Source organism: Corvus kubaryi, unplaced genomic scaffold (genome assembly GCF_017639235.1).
Source record: "Corvus kubaryi isolate FWS band 111438036 unplaced genomic scaffold, C.kubaryi_AGA036_p1.0 37398, whole genome shotgun sequence".
NCBI classification, from domain to species: Eukaryota; Metazoa; Chordata; class Aves; order Passeriformes; family Corvidae; genus Corvus; species Corvus kubaryi.
This window is the reverse complement of record NW_024581137.1, coordinates 39154566-39170905: the sequence shown is the minus strand read 5'-3', so window position 1 is coordinate 39170905 and position 16340 is coordinate 39154566. Positions and strand designations below refer to the sequence as shown.

Genomic DNA, 16340 nt, shown 5'->3' with positions numbered 1-16340 from the left:
AGCCCCAGCCGGGGCGGTGCGGGCAGAGGGACGGGGCGGTGCGGGCAGCCCCAGCCGGGGCGGTGCGGGCAGCGCGGGGCGGCAGCGGGGGGCGGCAGCGCCGCGTTCCGGTCCTGCCCCGCCTGGCGCGACGCCGCCCAAATTGTGTGCGGGGAAACGCGCAAATGGGGAACGCGCGAATGGGGCCCGCGGAGCCGCGGACGGGACGGGAGAGCCCGGGAGCAGCGGAGGGGGCGGCGGAGGGGGCAGCTGCTGCGGCCGGGCGAGCCGGCAGCGCTGGGTGAAGCGCGGGGAGCTCGGTTCACACGTACCCCTCGCTGCTCTGACAGTGCTGCAGAAACCCATGGAGCTATCTCACTATCTATCTCTTAAAAAAAAAGAAAAATCTATTCTGAAAAACAAACAAACAAACAGCCCAGAATAGCTTCCCTTTACTATGTTTCACTCACTTCATTGCTTCCTGCCACTGATTAGTCCCAGACTGCTCTGTAAACACGGTGTAACTTTATCTCTGTAGCACAATGGCACTCAGGTAACCGAAAAGTTACACCCGCTGCCTCCAGTGCACGGGAAGCGGATCCAGCACACAGTACCACACCGGGAGAGAAGAATCCATGGACCCGCCTCGCTCCTGGCCAACTTCTACTCCAGGCAGAGCAGGCAAGAAGGAGTAAAGGCAGCCAAAGAGCAGGATAAAACCAGTAAAAGACTTCAGAGACTAATTCACCAACTGCATTCCCAAACTAATATTAAAATGGGGCTTAAAAATAGATCCCATTAAAGATGGTTTAGGAATACAGCATAAAGTAAACCAGGCATGCAGAAATATTGCCCTCTGGGAAAGGCTGTTCTTTACAACTGAGGAAGAGGCCATCAGTCAGCATCCAGTAACACCGACCAAAACTGCTTTCAAACAGCATTATGAAACCCATCCCTTCTCAGCTCGGTCCGCTCAATTCCTTATAGTTCATACTGCTGCTAGCACTATATCCTATAACAACAACTATACATAAGCACTAAGAAAAAATAAAGAATACGTAACATCTTAAGGAGGAAATGTGTGGGTGTATGCTTGCCCATTTTTATCTATAATCAAGTTAATATAATATACACATCTCATTACATGATACCATGAACATACCCGGCACAGAAAACCAGTTTGTGCTACTCAGTTTCCTTCTCTTCACAGAAAAAAGAGAACAAGACCTCTTTCCTAACAAAAGCAGCAAATGAAGCAGTTCAAAAACATTGTAAATATCTTCCCTGTTCCTTCCCCTGCATGATCCCCTGCTTATTTTAAATAGATCTTGTCTTGACTACCTCAGTTTCTTTGCTTAAGTTAGTAGAATATTCTTCTCTCAATCTGCTTTCTCTGTCAAAACAGACCTTTAGTCCTCTGTTGACTATATGTGATGTGACTCATGAGTCTGGATTTTTTAAGTTCTTGTATGTATCTACAAGCAGAGTTAAACCCAAGAAAATGGTTGGAAAGGGGAAATTAGAAATCAGAAGACATTAATTTTATTTCTAACCATATGTTTACAAAATAGCATTAGTTTAATCTGTCATCTGAACTGGTCACTTCGCCTTATATCAACTGCAAATTATGCTTCAAACGAATAACATCATAATAGTGCGTTCCCAGAGAGTAAATAAAACATGCACCATTCCTGCATGGAGGCTAACAGGCATCAGACACCTCTACTGGAATGCAATAATCACTTGTCCAAGTTGGTTGCTCCTATTGATGCTGAACGAGTGTAGTCACATATACTTATTAGCTTTAACGTAATTGCCTAAGCTTTCCTGCACAGTGTTTTTAGTAGTGAAACCACACCTGTCAATACTAGGCAAAGCCAGTGTCATCACACATTACTTTGCTTGTCTGATACAGCTCTTGTAAGCCATTGGAATTTGGGCACCGTAGCTTGATTGCTCCCTTTTGGTTATGGCTCTCACAAGTACATTTGGAGGAAAAAAAATCCAGCAGGAACATTACAAGTACTTGTAACATCAAAAATAAGGAAAACATATTGCTTTCTATGCATTAAAAATTATGATAATTTAACTTTTTTAAAACTCATTTCATCAGCTCCTGTGCTTTGGGAATGAATATGAAATCAGGGAGGATTGCAGTTCACATATACTCAACAGAGACTTAGGGCATTATTCAGACTGTCACCATAAGTGACTTTCATGTCGCAAGTAATTCTCACTACAGACAGTACAAGCAGCCAGAGTCTGGCAGCTTGGACAGTAAATAAGCTGAATTGCTCATTGCTCTCTTCAATTGAAACATCATGACAGGTACCAAAGTCTGTCTTAGGGCTCCACAAAGCAAATGTGCACATAGCTTTTATGGTTCAAGAGTTAAAAGTCTGCAAAAATGCCACTTCTGTTGAGGGTGTTTAAACTCAGCAAAGCACTGCGGGATGACCTGTGCTCCACTCCCAGCTAAGTGACAGCACTGGGTTTTTGCTGCACATCCTTCCCCCAGTAGTTTAGTGTGGCAAGGGACTGGCCAGCAGAGGCAGTGGGCAGTGTCTCACCAGTGCTCACCTTTGCAGACAGAATGCCATGATCCATACAGAAAGAGTGAGCAGTGAAGGGGAAGAGATGGGGGAGTGGGAGGGGGGCGTGGAGAGGGAGACCGAGGTTGCAAAAAGGAATCTGTGAACAATGAGGCTGGAGAGGTGGTGGAATGGGAAAAGCAGAAAACCAGAGTGCAGAACAAGGATGGATAGAAGCCGTGTGACCCACAGCAAGGAGAGTCTGGAAGCTAGGCCAGAAGACAGGAATTAAGGTTATGCAAGAAAATTGTTCATGGTAGGCAGGGAGAAAAATAGGATTTGACAAGACCTTCATAGACAGCTGGCTACTTGACTAGCCTAAAGCTAGGAGGTAACCAGGGAGGAATGGAATGGTGTGGACCAAGGCAAAAATGCTGTGATGGGATGCCTGGGCAGAACTGGCTGATCAAGCAAATATGGGCCATTGGAAAGCCTGTAAGTTGGAGACTTCAGCAAGAGACAAAGTTGCTATCCTATTTTTGGGATAGTAATAGAACTGGGATACAGGCAGAAAGTGTCAAAACCACAGAAACAGGTCTATAAAATGGAAGGTGGAAACAAAGCTAAGGGTAGAATTGCTCCTCTCCCTCACTGGCATTTTCTAGCACGACACGTTCTTGCAGATATGTGACAGAGAGCTACACAAATGTGGCTTGATGAAGACTGGCCTTGAGAACCAGCATTCAGACTGAAGAAAAATAAAGTACTGTGACTGTGAGAGTCAAGACTACAGTCTGAAATGATTAAGTAAATCACAAGGATAAAATAAATCACTTATTCAGCTTTCTACTGCATGCAAGCACTTTAAAAGCAGCTCTTGCTCATCTGTAGAAGCCAAGACAGCAACAGCAATATTAATCATGTGTTAACAGAGGCAAAGAGGTACAAACACAGATGTGTCAATATATGTGGACTTTGTTTTCCCTGATTACTTCCCCAAATTTTGTTCCTTTCATAAAAATCTATTGGTGTATAGTACCTGGTGGCAGGGGAGTAAAGAAGACAGAGCCAGACTCTTCTCAGTGAGTCCTAATGAAAAGGCAAAAACCAATGAGTATTAACCGAAATACAGATGGTGATAGGGTTTGTTTTGTTGTATATTTTTATTTTACTGTGAGGGTGAGAGAGCACTGGCACGGACTACTCAGGGAGGTTGTGGAGTCTCAATGCTTGGAGATATTCAAAAGCCATCTGAACATGGTCATGGGTAACCAGCTCTAGGTGGCCTTGCTCTGAGCAGGTAACTGGAATAGCTCCAGAGCTTCCTTTTCACCTCAACCACTCTGTGAAACCCTAAAAAAAATAAATTTAAAAAAAGTCTGATTCACATTGATATTTTAGGGATTCCATCTCTCCATTTTAATTTTCAAGGATTAAGCATAATGACTTTTCAGATTGTCAAAGAGAATAGCATTTAACTCTGGTATTTAAACCCTGACCCATGTCTTTTAAGCATAGCTATGAACTGTCTACACTATAAATAGCTTTGTATATCATAGTACTTCAACACAGTGCCTTTGGGAAAACAAACAGAAAAAAATGCTGACATGGTTGTCAAGGTTAATAGACTAAGCAGACCTTTCTTGATAAACAAGAATCTTTCAACTTGTATCCAACAGTAACAACATTTTTTTCTTCAGGAACTCTAATGGAAAGCAATTGACTCTCTCTTAACTAATTCAGATTCAAATTCAAATCCCAGTGAAGAATGTCAACAGCTTGTAGTTACAACCTTTACACAGCTAGCAACAAGAATTGTCTCTTGTAAATGTGAATGTCTCATTTTAAAGGAAGTTCTGGCAAAAAAAACTCTGAATAACTTTTCCCTCTCACATATGGGATGACAGAGCAAGAGCTATTTCACTTTAATTACCCTCCATTCAAACCATCCCATCCCACACCAGCACTGAATAATTTCTTAATAAGGTTACTTATATGTGAAAATGATGATTAGCAATTAATTTTTTAGTTTTTCCTATGAATTTGAGCTCTCCCATTGATTTTCTCCCATAGTGGTCACTCTAACTGTGGGCAAGACACTTTCAGCAGGATAAACTTAATTTTTCAGGAGTGTTAGTGCCCTGAAAGAGCTACAGCATGGATCTGAAGCCCAGGCTGCCTTGGTCCTCTGGACATCAGCACTTTTAGAAGAATGAGTCTTTTCCAGTTATTCTCATTGCCACTGTAACTCTCTGAGCACATTGTGGTGGTAATTGCAGTGTTTCAGCAGTTAAGAAAAACTGAAATAGGACTCCACGTTCTAAGAAACATCCAAGTCTTTTATGAAAATTATAGGACTGCCTCAGCAAGGAAGACTGAGAACATGTTAACCCAGAAGAATTACCAGCTTGCTCATAGCACCACACTGCTCATGACAGGTTAAGTAATTCAGCTGGAGCTTCCCAGACTCCTGCTAAACACCCCTATTTGTGTGCTGGAGGTAGGCAAGGAGGGGGATGGCAGGGCCAGGACACAATTTGGACCTCTTCCTTCTCTTGAATGATACCTTCCTTTCTTTTAAAAGCATCCCTCAAACAAAATAGCATGGTCTGGGGCAAGTTAAAAGGGCGGGGTTTGTGTTTGTTTAATTTTCATATCAGCAGATGTGTTGGGCAGCATCCCTGAACATGGTGCAGATTCCAAATTATCAAGATGCTCTGCATTCATTTCCAGAAGACTTTGTATTTCTTTACTGAATGTATCCATTTTACATCCAACCATAAAATCAAAGTCCATCTCCTTCCATAAAATTCCATACATCATGTAGGATGCTTGTAATTCTCCCTTACAGATGGTGTACATCTGAAAGAGGGTTGTTAAGTAAAATTTTATTCTGTGAGATTTAATTTAGGTATATAATAAACCAACTAATTCAAGATGCAATAATGAAACTCTTCCTTAAGATTGATGTCACATCTTAAATCTCAAAACAAAACCTAAGAAGAATGAATAATAAAATAAAACCTGAAAGTATGTCCATGGAAGTACTGGAATGCTATATAAATTTTATTTTTAAACATTAAAGCTGCTTATCATTTGCAGATTGTTATTGGTTATTATGGTTACCATTCTCTAACACAATCCAATCTGCCTGCACTTTTCTATTTCAGGATACAGCAGTGATAACATTAACAGCAGACTTAACTTCTCAACTTGTAAACATACATACATTAGGGGCACATGCTATCTCCTGCTGCACTGAAAGATAACGTGAGTATGTTCTCACAGTGTCACAGAAATAACAAGCTGCTGTTCTCCCTGCAGTCAGACGTTAAAACATTTAACCCAACTCACAATGAGTGTTTAAAACCATTTGTATTACAGATACATAATACAAATACCTGTTGTATTATGAATCCTCTGCATCACTGAGATATTGGAGAGAGGCGCTATAAATGCTATAAAGTTGGAAAATCTGCCCATAGGTGATTGTTCCCATGTGGGCAAGATTTTTTATTTTTATTTTTTACATGTGATGTAGAGTCATGTGGAACATTGTTTTCTTAAAGCCTTGCTGCAGTGAAACACAGAGAACAGGGACAGAGACAGAAAGAACAATTCGAGTGCTCAACATGTTTTTGCTGGTCTACGATAGTCACAGAAGTCACCTGCAGCTGAATGTGCTGCCAAACACTTCTGAAACAGCTGTAAATTCTGTCAGAATTTTAAGTGGTTGGAAGAAAAAATGGATTCAACAACCATATTTAAAAGAAGTAATACCCTGAGTATTAAAAAGGAGATAATGTTCACTTGCTATATTTATTAATTGCAAAATGGGAAATGAATATACTTTTGAGCACAAGAATATCAATACAGAAACAACCTTCACAGAGCTTTGTGCTTAATACCTTGAAGTAGAACATATAAAACTTACAGAACACTTTAAAAACAGCTTGTGCTGGCTACTTTTCCTTAAAAAATACATATTTCCACTAAAAAGTTACTGATTTAACTCTATAGTGTTACCCCTACGTGAATGCAACATTAAATAAACAGAGGGTTTCAATCTCAGTGAAAGGCTTTCACTTCTCACACTCGGCACTCTGCCTCTGGGGGCACTGAAATGTTTCAAGTGCCATGGGCAGCTCCATCATGGCCAGATGCTGATTGCCCAGACCTGGAGACTGAGGAATAACTTTGGCTCATAGCTGTTCACAGGAGCTACTCCAGATTAGTAGGAATATTACCCTCTGGCCACATCCACATCCTGAAAGCTGTGATCCACTTACAGGTTGTCCTCTGGGACAATTGCTGTGCAATCCCATACTCAGGACATTAACTTAGTAACTGATAGTTCACCGAGGAACAGACTGAGCCCCTGTGCCTTTAAAATGGTTTTGGTTTTTAAAATGACCAACCATATCTCAAAATCACATTTATAGAAGTGCTTGAGCTATGGATACCTCCAAATTCTGTTTTCATTCCAGAAAATAAAATGCATCTAACCAGGAGAGCCACAACAGCAGGCCACAGGAGTTATATGGCTCACTTTGCCTTTGTTTATGCATTTTTGGCACAAGACATCACTCCACAATTCCATCAATTTAAATTATTGATTATCACCAAACGTTGTGGTTTCTTTGGCCTCGTTGGTCCTTCAAATCTCAGTTCCCATTTCTCATTTTTAATGTTTTTGAAACCTCTAACATTTCTGATGGTCACAAATTTTTGCAATCCTAAAATCTGGCCTAATTATGTTTAATTTTTGATGGAATAGCTTGTGCAATTTAACAAGCTCCAGTGAAATGAATTCTGGTGAAATGTGAAAGCTGGAAAACTTGTCTCTGCAGAAAGGACTATGTATCTCTTGGGACTCACTTCAGAGCTCAAAATGGAATTCAGTGGAATTTAGGCAGCATATGTGCTGTTGTAACGGCTCTCTCACCTATGAGGCTGGGTGTCACGCTGGCACAACAGAAATGTACTTCAGTTTAATGAGCAGGGAGCCAGATGTGTAACCCTGGCTAGGAACTCTCAGTAAAACAAGTAAAACAGGGCCAGAGGAACCAGCATGTCAGCTAAGCAGAGACAGCAGTTTGCAATGCAAGGGATTAAATAAGCGCAGTGAGTTGCTCCTTACAGAGAATTAATGCAACGTGTTACAACAACATGTTCAGAACTGCCCTGATGAGATGCTTCGTGAAGGTAAGGTACTTTCAGTCAATCTTCCTTGTCCACTCAAATTAGCAGGATCTTGTTAGCAGACAGTAAGAAGGTGAATACTTGGCAGAGAGTAAGAAGGTGCAAAGGTCTTCTACATTGAAAACACAATTCTTTTTTCTTAGCTATAATCTAGATATAACTGTAAAATGTAAAAATACGATTTTTCAATTGCATTTTTCTGTTTTGCACATTTTTTTCCCCTCCCTCTTGCCACAATTTCCAATTGGTGTTCATAAAAAGAATGCTCTGAACAGCCTGGTTCCCCCAAAGCTGACAGCACTGAAGGCTCATGCATCAAAGCAAAGAGCATATCTCAAACTGCATTTCTGTGTGGGGCTCTCCTTCTGTCCGAGACTGCAGGACTCTCATACTCCAGGCAAGGCATTCAGCCACTTTCTACACCCTGGTAAGAGTTTTAAAGGTGAACCTGTTCCTGTGTTTCACAAGTCGTTCCCCACTAGCTTTTATAGGTTCAAATCTATGATACTAATGTGCATTGGATGAGGATTTCTTAAGTCACTGAGAAACTCCTCCTACGTACAAAAAATTTGCTAGACATCTGATTCAACATGTTGAAAAAAGTCAATAATATAAAAATTCTAATCAAATCCATAATCTTAATATGGTAGCAACCTATAAAAAGACATTTTGAATTCCAAGAGGCAGGAATTTCTCCTCTCCTAAACTCATAAAACTGAACCTAAGTTGTATATTGTGTTGTCCATGACATGAACAGAAAAATGGATTTACACTAAACCAGCATCAATGCAGAAAGTTGCTTTTAAAATTTAAGAAGGAAATTATTCTCTCCCGCAGTTTAGTTTTCACACCTTAAACTTCTCCTAAAATAAAATACTTCTGCCATGATGATGCTTGTTGCTTTGTCTATGTCTACACAAGTTCTAGTGAAACTGGGAGATCCACGCGAAATCACAGTGATAGAACCTGATCCCACGTTCGTAAAAGAAAACATTCAGACAGAAAATATCATGATGTCCTGGGAACTCACTGATTTACTCTGAATTTTGCAGGAAGTTATCAAAGTGCTTAGTTTGAAAGCACATTTTCCAGCATTCCACCATAGCATCAGCTATTCAAACTATCATGTAATCAAGCATTAGCCTGTTTCTTACACACCAAATTGACCTTGTTTCCAAGCCAAACTGGAAATATTGCAGAAAAGCAGTATTTTAAAACTTCCAACATTACTTTTACCAAACTCTCGTATGTATTTTCATTAAAAGTTTCTAGTGAGCAAATATTAAAGAGATGACTTTCAAATAATATTTTGGTTTGAAAATACTTGTTTCATTGTTAGCTCATAGAAACTACTTTATCATTTACAAGAATGATAAAGTTTATGCAAATGTGACACGAAGAAAACCAACCAGAACCTTTCAAACCAGTATCAGTCGCTTAATGTTGCTTAAACCAATAAGCAAAATCACAGAATCATAGAATATTTTGTTTTGGAAGGGACCTTCAAAGGCCTTTTCATCCACCCCCAATTCTAAGGCTTTTAATAAGAGAGAAAATTGTAAAGCCCAAGCATGTTTTGGTCACGAAGATTTTCAAGGAAACTCTATCCTGATGAGGAAACTCTATCCTGATGAAGAGAGCTGCTGAACTGTGTATTTATAAGGCTGTGGGAATTGCACAGAAATGATAATACATACTTGACTGAGGACTTTGTCAAACCAAGAAGACACCAAATTACAATTACTGCATCTGTAAGCCAGTCTTTCTACAGGAATCCTTTGGTCAGCATGAGCTTACTCAAAGTGAAATTTAGCTTTTATATCTAGAATTACTAGCAGAGCTTTAAAATTACATTTTCTTCTGATACTAATACTCTACCAATACCATTAACTAGCCAGCTAATGATTTTTAAGAGATGAATATTATAAATCATCAACCTGAGATTTGCAGCTGCAAAACATTCAGAAAAAAAATAGATGTTTATACCCAGTAAAATACTGCAAAATGCAATGTATCATAAATGAGCTGAAGAAAAGAAAAGTTGTTTAGTGACAGCAGAAGTAATGAAGCTTGGGTTCCCACACACACCTCCACAATACCTTCAGCTCTCTCTCATTTTCCCTACACACCACATGCTCTGTACCCTCAGCTCCCCTCCCCTCCCCAAACTTCCCTTTCTGTGAGCTGAACAAGAGTGTTTGTTTGATCTGTTGCAGAGTTAGGCTGTGCTCCTTAGCTGGATGGATGCTGCCTTCTGGATGCCAGAGGAGGCCGGAGAGTGCTCTCCATCTCCCACACTGGCACGCTGAGGAAATGGCTTTAACAGCTCCTCCAGCCCCCAAGAAGTTCTGCTATAATCACTCAGTACTTCTGAGACCTCTGCAAGACTGGTTTAAATCGGCCACTGAAGTTCCTGAGAAGCACAACTAACAGATGGAAAGTGGGATTGCATAAATCTTGTCTTAGGAAATACACCTAAAAAATCAGAGCTGTTATACAAAGACTGTCCGCATGCTTTAATACTCAGCAGCTTGTTTAAATATAAGCTGATGCCATGAGCAGCAATGCAAACATTTAATCTGTCAGTCAGAAAATTTTCAAATCATCATTGTCACAGAACATTGGTTGCTCTTATTAAGCAGTTACAAGTACAGTATAAACCACAGGCTTTTGGGTTGTGTTCATACAGCACCAGTGGTGCAAAAACATTTGTAAAAATTTTTTTTTAAAAAATTTTTACTTATAACAAAGGACTTTAGGGATCAGTAATTAAAATATTGCAAAAATTTATATATTCATATGTAATTAGACAATCTATTTTCAAAATTCTGACATCTTCTGTATTTTGGCCCACAGAAAAAAAAAAGTACAAATATTGAAATAAAGCACGGCAGTGGTTTAATAGCCTATAAAATGGATATCTGAATGCAATTGAAGTTTCAAGGCACTTTACCTCCTGTCCTTTTACAGCCTTTTTTTTTGTGGCAGCTCCACCAGGGATCCCAGGGATCCCACCAGGGATACTGGGGAGAAAATAGCAGAATTTGCCCTTTCAAGTTTATGAATTCCTAGGCTTGTTCACTGCTATTTGAAAATGGAATAAAAAATATCAGCAGCAAATATATATTTCACTGATGCTAAAAACACAAATTCAGGTAAATTTGGGTAAATTGGAAAAAGGCAGGGTGCCACTTCTCTGCATAAAGAGTGAGGAAAGGACAAAATGTCCTTATACTTTCTGGCAGTTACTAATGTTTCCGTACTTCAGAATTTCTATGTTACAATGACTGTGTTGGTGGTGAAAATGTATCAGTGGTTTTGCAGTAAGTATTCTTTCATTTTATCCTCCTGTAACATTTTAATTAACTTGAATACATCAGGGGTCAATTTGTTCCAAGGGACATCCTGAAATCTGGCAATTTGGAAAAACGTACCCATAAAACAATTACCTGAAGTTCTAGTCAATTATACAATTTGAATCTACTTTGGATGCATCAACTGCCATTCAAGGACTGTCATCAATAATAAATGTATTTAATTATTCATGCCAACAATATGAAAGTTCTCAAGGTGTATCTCTTCTTTAATCTTTCCAATTACTTTCCTCCTAGATACTTAAACAATCATTTTTTCAATTAGATGATGTCTGAGAACTAGTACTGCTAAAAAAAAGGCTAATTTGCAAACACAGCTTCCTGAAAAATGCTTCTGAACAAGAAGTGACTGCAGCCAAAATTCACATTAGCAAAGCTAAATAGTCTTCCCCTCATGACGTATCTGGAGACTAGCATAAAAACTGAGAAAACATGAACATAATAGTCATAAACTATCACTTTGAAAGGAGGGTTGGCCAAATGTTGAGAAATCCATGTACATGGCTGAATCCCTTTTATTCCTTTCTATCTGTGTTTCACTTCACATATCTTTTGCTTCTCCTCAGTTCACAAGAGCTGTACATCCACAGCACCACTCCCTGTGACCCCCTTACCCCGTCAAACAATAAGTTCTTCCTCCATCTAACAGGGCCTCTATTATCATGCTAAAATAGAACTTGGACTTCTTTGTGATGTGATATGAGGGAAAAGCTTCATTTTCCTAGATAGATCAGATAAACACAGCTTCTCCTTGAGGACATTATTTGACAACCAGCAGACAGAAGCATGAAAATGCTGCATGGAAACATGTACATTAGTTCTGTTAAGTTTCAACATCAGATTGCTTCTCTTTATGAAAACAATATTTTCCAATTTGATTTTTTTTTATTTTACAACAACCTTCCCCCTGCCAAAAAAGCTATGTTCCATTTTCCCCCTACTTATATTGGGACTGTCAGAGAACCCCAAAACATATTATTCATCAGAACTCCTAATAATTGCTTGTCTATAAATTAAAACAGAAAGACTTAAGCTTTTTACTACATTAATTAGATAAGAAAAGACTAAAGGCAGCTACAGCTATGGTTGAACTTGATGACTGAAAGGGTCTTTTCCAAGCTAAATGGTTCTGTGATTCTATTAGTAGCTGATTTCTACTATCCTGAACATCGATGATGAAAATTAGTCCAGTGGAATTGTATATAGTAGTTGTACCCATTCCTGCTTCGTGGCACACTTCCTGTCAGACCCACTGTTGCATTACTTCCCCCACAAACATAAGAGCATAGTCTAATTGGAATAAAAAGAAGCTGTTCATAAAGATAAGTTGTCCATAAGAGGAGAACAGAATGGATATTAGCAATAATTAATCAGTTTTCTATGTGGCGATCCCTAAATAACCCAGGAATAGCAATGATCCAAACTTGATTTCCTTGTAGAAAAAAACTCTAGAGCAGCTGTTACACAAGACAATGGCCTCTCAAAATATGTTCTCAATGCTCTCTCAAAATAACTCTGGAAAGCTACTGTCATGCTACTGTTCTTTTACTGCAACTTTATTGAAATCTCTCATAAACATTATAGAAAGAAGCAAGCTTAAGCCAAACATTCAGCTTAAATTTATGTTTGTGTTAATTTTATTTTAATCTCTATCCTTTATTCTATACAATGTAAAAAGAAAAAGCACATCCACTAGAACTTTAAAAATAGTATTTGTCATCTAGTTAAATTTCATTTCACAGCACAGCTGTAGTGGGATGTCTTCTACTAAAAGTCCCTGGCCCCAGGATACACATATCTGGTCAAATGCTGCCAAACCAAAACTCAGGAATGTGTTACAACCTAACCCAAACAAAAACAACAGAGAGTATAACGTTTGTGTCTGTAGAGAGAATGTACTTCAAGCTACTGCCAGCAGAGAGTCCCATTGCTTTCATATTGAGAAGAAAACAATTTAGCACAATCCCCAAAATCACAGAACAAACAGCAAGCCACTTTGAAGTACTTTAATAGGTTTAGAGACAGAAGCCCTCAGCAGCAGCCACCTGCTTTCCCTCCCTCTCAACTCATTTTTTTTACAGTTTTTCCAAACTGTAAGTCAAGTTAGTATGTTTCAAAAAAGGAAGCTCAAAAGTATGGTTTGGACTTCCACAAAAAGGCTGGCACATTTCTCCAAAACATTTCAGCTTGGCTAAATGAGAACAAAGTGAAACATTTGAACTGTAATTAAGTTCACTTGCAAGCCAGCCTCTACATTGTAAAATTAAAGGGCTCCCCGAGCATCTGGCCTGCACTCCTGCCACATATGCTTACCCCAGGAGCAATGTGCTTAGTTTGAGGAGACATCAGGCGTCTGTCAAGCACGTCAGCCTCACTCCAAGCAGGCCAGCCCTTCCAGCAGCAGCAACACTTCTCACAGGAGCAAAACCTCCGCCGCAAAGCAGCTCACCAGCGAAAACTTCAGCGCATCAGCCCGCATTGACCATTACTGGAAATACCTGTACTTCCAAGGCCTGGTTTACAGGGCCCAGCTTTTGTCTGTACGGAGCAAGGCTGTTTACTGGCGATTTCTCTCAGCTGTTGATCTGATTCAGTCCCTATCTTAGGGACAGCTCAGCAGAGAGCCCGTCACCATCAATTACCAAGGAGGAGTGGGAGGGCTCTGTGCTCACGGTGACGACAGCCGCTGTAAGGATGAAGCCTGCACACTTCCTGGAGTAACATCACACTTCATTCATCTCAGAAGTATGGCTTGCAACATGCATGGCCCCCTGGTAACACACAACTGCTGTGCAGCCAGAAACAGGAGAGGCATCTGAGCATAAACACCACATAATCAATTTATTGATGCTTCTGGATACAGATCTTTTTTTGTTCTCCCCCACCCACAGAGATATTATGCTGGAATTTCAAACTGTAAATATCAATTTAAGTTAGAAATTTTCTTTGTAAAAGGAAAATTCTCCTTGACTATATCTAAGGTAGAAGACCTCTTATAGTAGAAGATACATATAAATGAACCTTAATCATGATTTTTATATAAACTACCATCCTAAAAAACTCTCACTAGACATTTCATCATGGCAATACTTCTATATTAGCCAGTCGACTGAAATAATCAGGAAAACCTACATGCATTATATTATTGGCCCTAATGAGTTTAAGAATTTGCAAGATTAAGGTCAACTGGCTTAAAATAAAAGCATAGGTTAAATGTAATTAAGCACTAAAGATACATGCTTGCATTGGTCCGAGGCTCCTAGAGGTGTAGTAAACAGGAGAAAGGAGCAGGCAGCAACAGGCAAGGAATGATAGGAACAGAAAAAGAGCTCCAGAGAAGCCACTTTCCCCCTCTGTTACCACTGAGATAATGAATGCCGAGGCAGTGACTCCCCAGAGTAGCAACAAGGACAAACATTGTTTTGGCTCCAGCTGCTCAGTGAGCTGGGCAACCTTCTCCTCTGCCTATGCCTCAAGACTGGTCTATAATAGGCATGCGAGGCAAGCAAAGGCCCACAAAGTCCAGCCTCTAGTCCATGAGAGCTGAAAATATTGTCTATTTTCAAAGGCCAAGCTCTTAATACTGACTTTGTAGACTCGGTAAAGTCGACACTACTTGGAGAGAGAAGGGCAGGCCATACCTATGTCTCACAATAAGTATTAAACCAGATATTTTGTTTTCCTTTTAAACAGAGACTTCAGACTGGCTTCCATTTACATGAACTGGTTCCTACACATTTTTTCTCACAGCCACTTTTAAGGTGTACCAAGATTGATCAATATAAAGTTATCCTCTTAAAATGTAATTTCTTATTTATATTATCTGTATACAATACTGTTAACCATTCTATCTCACTGAAACAAGAAGTGACGTTTGGTTAATACTTGATCAGGTGGTTGTTTTTTGCAGTGGTTTTTTTGGTTGTTTTTTTTTTAAGGGGACTATGAGAATGCAGGATTCTTAAAATTTTACCACGGTTTCTGAATTCAGTATTCATGTTAGGTCCACTTTGGATGCCAAAAGAGAATTAAATAAGTAGAAACCTTGCCCTTATTTCTCATGAAATAGACATTTCCATCTACCTGAAATAGACTGAGCAAAGAAAAATACACAGAACATTGACAACCTCTTGCATAACTTATTTTGACTTCCATAGCGCACTTCTAGGCTGGGTATTAAACTCAAAATGTTGAAACAGCTACTGGTTTCCAGGGAAGCAAACAGTAAACTTCAGCGAATACAATTTTAGAAGGCTGTGAGAAGTATAGCAATTTCTGATGCAATACTGTATTAACAATGTTGGGGGGTTAACAGTAAAATTACTGAGCAAGCTTTTTAGCAAAGTTATTATCCTTAAAAAGTTTAACACATGGTGTGGGACACAAATATCTCGAGGCAAATAAGAACTACTCTGAAGAATACACGGTCACAGTCTCAGCTGGAATATCGCAATTAGGACGGAGCAGCTCTCGTTCCAGAGGCTTATTTTCTGCCCTTCAGCAGATTTTACAGAATACTGACACTAAGCTTGCAAGACCACACTGTCATCATGGCAAATTTTGTATCACAATATCGAAACAAAAGAACTTTGTAGTAGAAAACGCAGTAATGAGATAATTTAAAATGTAGAAAGAGCAATAGAAAAATTTGCCAGTACCAGTCACAGTTTCAAAAGCTCCCTAAATCTTCCAGTAACAGAATAGAAACACCTCTTTTTCTTCCTTTTTTTCCTTTTTAATTTTTTTTTTAACTTCTGAGCAGCAAACAGCATGGAACTAGTATACAGTAAGTGCTAGACAACTTCGCCCTTTTTTGCCCAAGATGGTGAATCATCACCTAAGAAGTACCAGATCTGTTAAAAGGTATCTGCTGTGTAACCTGACAAATTAAGGTGCCTTAGAACAAAGACCTTCAACCCCTCACAGAAAAACACATCTTTATTAAGAGAACAGGAACACAATTAATTCAGACATTAATGTTTTGATTCATTCTTTAATCCTGTATAGTTCTAATGGAGAAGTAGCCTGAACTTTAAATCTTAGTACTCTGTATTTACACTGTGATTTCATCAGAAGTCTCAATTTTAAACACAACTTTATGAAATTTTACTATGTTTGGACAATAAATGGGATTAAGCACATGAGAAAACAGAAGTACTGATTAACTAAATACTCAGTAACATACTAATAGAAGCTTGCTTGTAAATGTTTAAGCTGCTTTGGTTTTGTCTTTTTGTGTAACAAAGCAAGATGG

At 39.3% G+C, this 16340-nt stretch overlaps 1 protein-coding gene across 4 annotated transcripts in view; it reads right to left on the bottom strand.

Moving 5' to 3' along the window:
* CACNB2 (calcium voltage-gated channel auxiliary subunit beta 2) overlaps nucleotides 1-16340 on the bottom strand; it is a 220072-nt gene that overhangs the window by 82586 nt on the left and 121146 nt on the right. Inside the window, exon 1 of one of the 4 annotated variants that reach the window (XM_042043658.1) lies at nucleotides 13400-13447. The exons of the other annotated variants lie outside the window; for them this stretch is intronic. Coding sequence (XP_041899592.1) covers nucleotides 13400-13432 — 33 coding nt within the window. The 5' untranslated portion in view covers nucleotides 13433-13447. Of the gene's footprint in view, nucleotides 1-13399; nucleotides 13448-16340 lie in introns of those variants that run through there. 4 annotated transcript variants of the gene reach the window in all.